At 39.3% G+C, this 2982-nt stretch overlaps 1 protein-coding gene across 1 annotated transcript; it reads right to left on the bottom strand.

Moving 5' to 3' along the window:
* Positions 1-1497: 1497 nt before the first annotated feature.
* LOC136481462 (CEN-like protein 2) lies at positions 1498-2764 on the bottom strand. The gene is made up of 4 exons (XM_066478797.1): positions 2491-2764; positions 2343-2404; positions 2157-2197; positions 1498-2077 (listed from the first exon to the last, which is right to left on the bottom strand). The coding sequence occupies exons 1-4, from the start codon at positions 2689-2691 to the stop codon at positions 1860-1862; spliced, it is 522 nt and encodes a 173-aa protein (XP_066334894.1). The 5' UTR covers positions 2692-2764; the 3' UTR covers positions 1498-1859.
* Between the last annotated feature and the right edge of the window lie 218 nt (positions 2765-2982).

Here is a 2982-nt window from a genome sequence, read left to right as displayed (position 1 = left end):
TGTCTACTTTTTAATTATAATGGCAGTAGTGGGTAATTTTCTAACAAACAAAATAGATCCAATGGTCATGGTGGTTACATATTTTTGATTTAATGGCCGGATGTTTCTTATTAACATGAGAATTTCTAGCATTTATCTTTTTGCTAGCACATCCGGTGAGAATTATCGTGGAGGCTTCATCGGGCCTCCAATTAGTAATACTAAGATAACATTGTACTATTCACCAAAGAGACATCTATCACTTTCATCCCATCATTTTCACTCGTTCACAGTTAACACGTTATCACGCACGCTTCTTCCACTGACACTAAGAAGGAGAAAAAGAGAAGCAGTTCGCCGGAGGACTTGCCGACGACGCTATTGTAGGAGGAATCGGCCTCTACTGCAAGGTACATGATGATGATTTGGTTGCAATAGCATTACAATAACTCAAGTGGTTAAGGTGTTTTTGTCCTGTATACATGGGTGGCGATGTAGTCTTAGGATTGATAGCTATTAAGATGCAAAGTTATATGGGTTGTGTGATTTTTACACAGGTCGGAAATGAGTTCTGAATTATTGTATGAACCCGATATAATGATCTTGAATTATAAGCAAGTTTAATTTACTTGAGATTGCATGAGACTTGTTTACTCTTGAACTTTCTGCATTTGTTGGAACTAGAGGTTCTGAACAGGTTACTTTAAGAGGAGAGTGAAGGGAGGAAAGGAGAGAATAGGGTTTGGGAGCAAGTGAATCATGAGTAGAAGTGAGTGTCTTGTTCTCATGCCCTTGGGCACTTATGTAGGTGGTGGTGTTGGATTTTACATAACACTACTCTAGCAGCTACTTATGTCTCTTCCAGGGGAGGCCAAGCCCATATACCTAATGGGTTCCTCCAATAGCATTCATTCATCAGGAGAAAAAGGAGAGATATATACGAATTGCCAACATGTCTGGATTACACATTTGCACATAAATGTTAAGATTAGAAGTAAAAAAAATCTGAACAGATCATAATTTTATATCAATTTAGAAGAGTTTTAGTTACAAATTGGACTAATGTTTTCCACTGCATATTTCTTTATATGCTTGACAGTTTGTGAGAAATTCTGCTTGTTTTTATAAAGTTTTAGCATTATTATTCCTTTCAATATCTTTTCTTATTTTTATTTCTCATTTGTCTGTCTGCATTTTAGTGGCATAGGTATCCAAAAAGCATATGACTACTACAGAGTTCTTTCAACTAACAAAGAGATCTGGGGTTCACTCTGCAGCAACAAAAACACACAAGTACAGTCGTTCAAATTAAATTGTAAGAGAAAATAGTTTGTTTGTGTGTTGTACTAATGGTGAGCACAAAGAGAAGACAACGGGATAAAGTATACCTTCAACATTCTTGTGGGTTATCCCCAAGATAAATTGGATATCTCCCTTTTGTATCATGTCTCCAACAACTTAGCAGTTCAATGCAGTTAGGCGTGTCTTCATAGTTCTACAAGGTGACATGACAAGATCAATAATTTTTCTGTTTCCAGGAGATTGCATGCCACAAAAAAGTGAACATAGTGTGACGCTGGTAAGAGGCATTATACTACCTACAATAAACGAACTTTTGCCTGTGGGGGATATCCACCAAACCTGGTTTTAGATTTTCAGTGATAGATTGCCTTATACATGTAATTTTGACCAATATCATGGACCATTCATAGTTCTCAATCTGTCACTTACAAACAAACTAATACAATCTGCAAAATGCTTCTGGTTTATTTATTATAATGTAGGACCCAGGAGCATCTAATGTAGGATAGGATCGTTGGCTTAGTACAAGAAGATTCAGAGGCCCATGTTCATAACTTGAACAGTGAGAACTGGAATTTTCAGCGCCTCCTAGCAGCAGTTTCTCTCTGAGCGTTGAAGTAGACAGCAGCTACAGGGAGGCCAAGATCATTTTCCTCAGCGAACTGTCGTGTGATGAAATGGTCCCTGGAGGATGGCACAGCTACAGTTTGCCTGCGCTTCTGCTTGAAGAGAACAAAAATGAACCTGTGGATACCAATGCTAGGTCTTGGGCTCTCATAGCTTATGACTTCTCGCCCTGAAAAATGCATGCTTATGAACTCGAAGAACAACTAGAACAAGGAATAGACTAAGCACAAAGCAGAGGAAATACCTACCGAATGAGGCATCTGTTGTCCCAGGTATATCAGTCACGATCCTGCAAATGTAAAGGACGATAACACTTAGCCATAGCATTCTCATTCTAAGCGCTCAGAAAATATGCTGTTTGTATATATGCAAGATGTGGTGCTATTCCTCTGTAACATACTGACATCCCCAAGGTAAGAAATGCCAAATATTACCAGTGAAGGTGCTCCCTTAGATATGGATCACTTGGTCCTGGGACGTCGGGGTCTGTCATAACCTGAAATTTTAGGAACTATGGCGATTAGGGAAGGGATAGTATGTATAGAATACTTGGAGACAAGGATCAAGTATTTAACTACTAACCAATGTGAAGAAAGACCGCAAGTCGCCCCCTTGAACCTCTACTCTTGGTTTAGATACTACTGCTGATGGGTAAATCTCATGGCCATTGAAGACAAGCTTGTTTGAGTTGTAGGTCACTACCATATTCACACATGGGCTAAAGAAGTTGAGAACTTCTCCAATCACCCGACCGACTACAAGAGACTCCACAGATCTAGACATGGTTGGAGGGTCAAGTATTTTATTTTGCACACTGATACTCTTATTGAATGCAGCAAGCTAATGCACTCAACGATGTGGGATGAGCTGCTTATTGGGCATTGGTGGGAGGACAAGCCTCTATTTATAGTGTGGTTTGGATCCTTCTGCCAATTGTAGGATCAGAAGAGGATGTGGGACATGTGTGTTTTTTTAGTTGGGTATGCTGTGGATGCAGCTAAAAAGGCTACAGGAAAGATGTACCCCTTTTTCCAAGAAAGCCAACAAAGGTGTTTAAATTCTCTAACAGTTACA

Source organism: Miscanthus floridulus, chromosome 9 (genome assembly GCF_019320115.1).
Source record: "Miscanthus floridulus cultivar M001 chromosome 9, ASM1932011v1, whole genome shotgun sequence".
NCBI classification, from domain to species: Eukaryota; Viridiplantae; Streptophyta; class Magnoliopsida; order Poales; family Poaceae; genus Miscanthus; species Miscanthus floridulus.
Note: the sequence above shows the minus strand (reverse complement) of the source record. Positions and strands in the feature narration are given on the sequence as shown.

Excerpts from the sequence above, each read along its gene's own strand:
- LOC136481462 (XM_066478797.1), bottom strand. The coding sequence starts at position 2,691 with ATGTCTAGATCTGTGGAGTCTCTTGTAGTCGGTCGGGTGATTGGAGAA. Across the intron at positions 2,405-2,490 it reads TGCGGTCTTTCTTCACATTG|GTTATGACAGACCCCGACGT; the intron begins GTTAGTAGTTAA and ends CTAAAATTTCAG. Across the intron at positions 2,078-2,156 it reads GACAACAGATGCCTCATTCG|GGCGAGAAGTCATAAGCTAT; the intron begins GTAGGTATTTCC and ends TGCATTTTTCAG.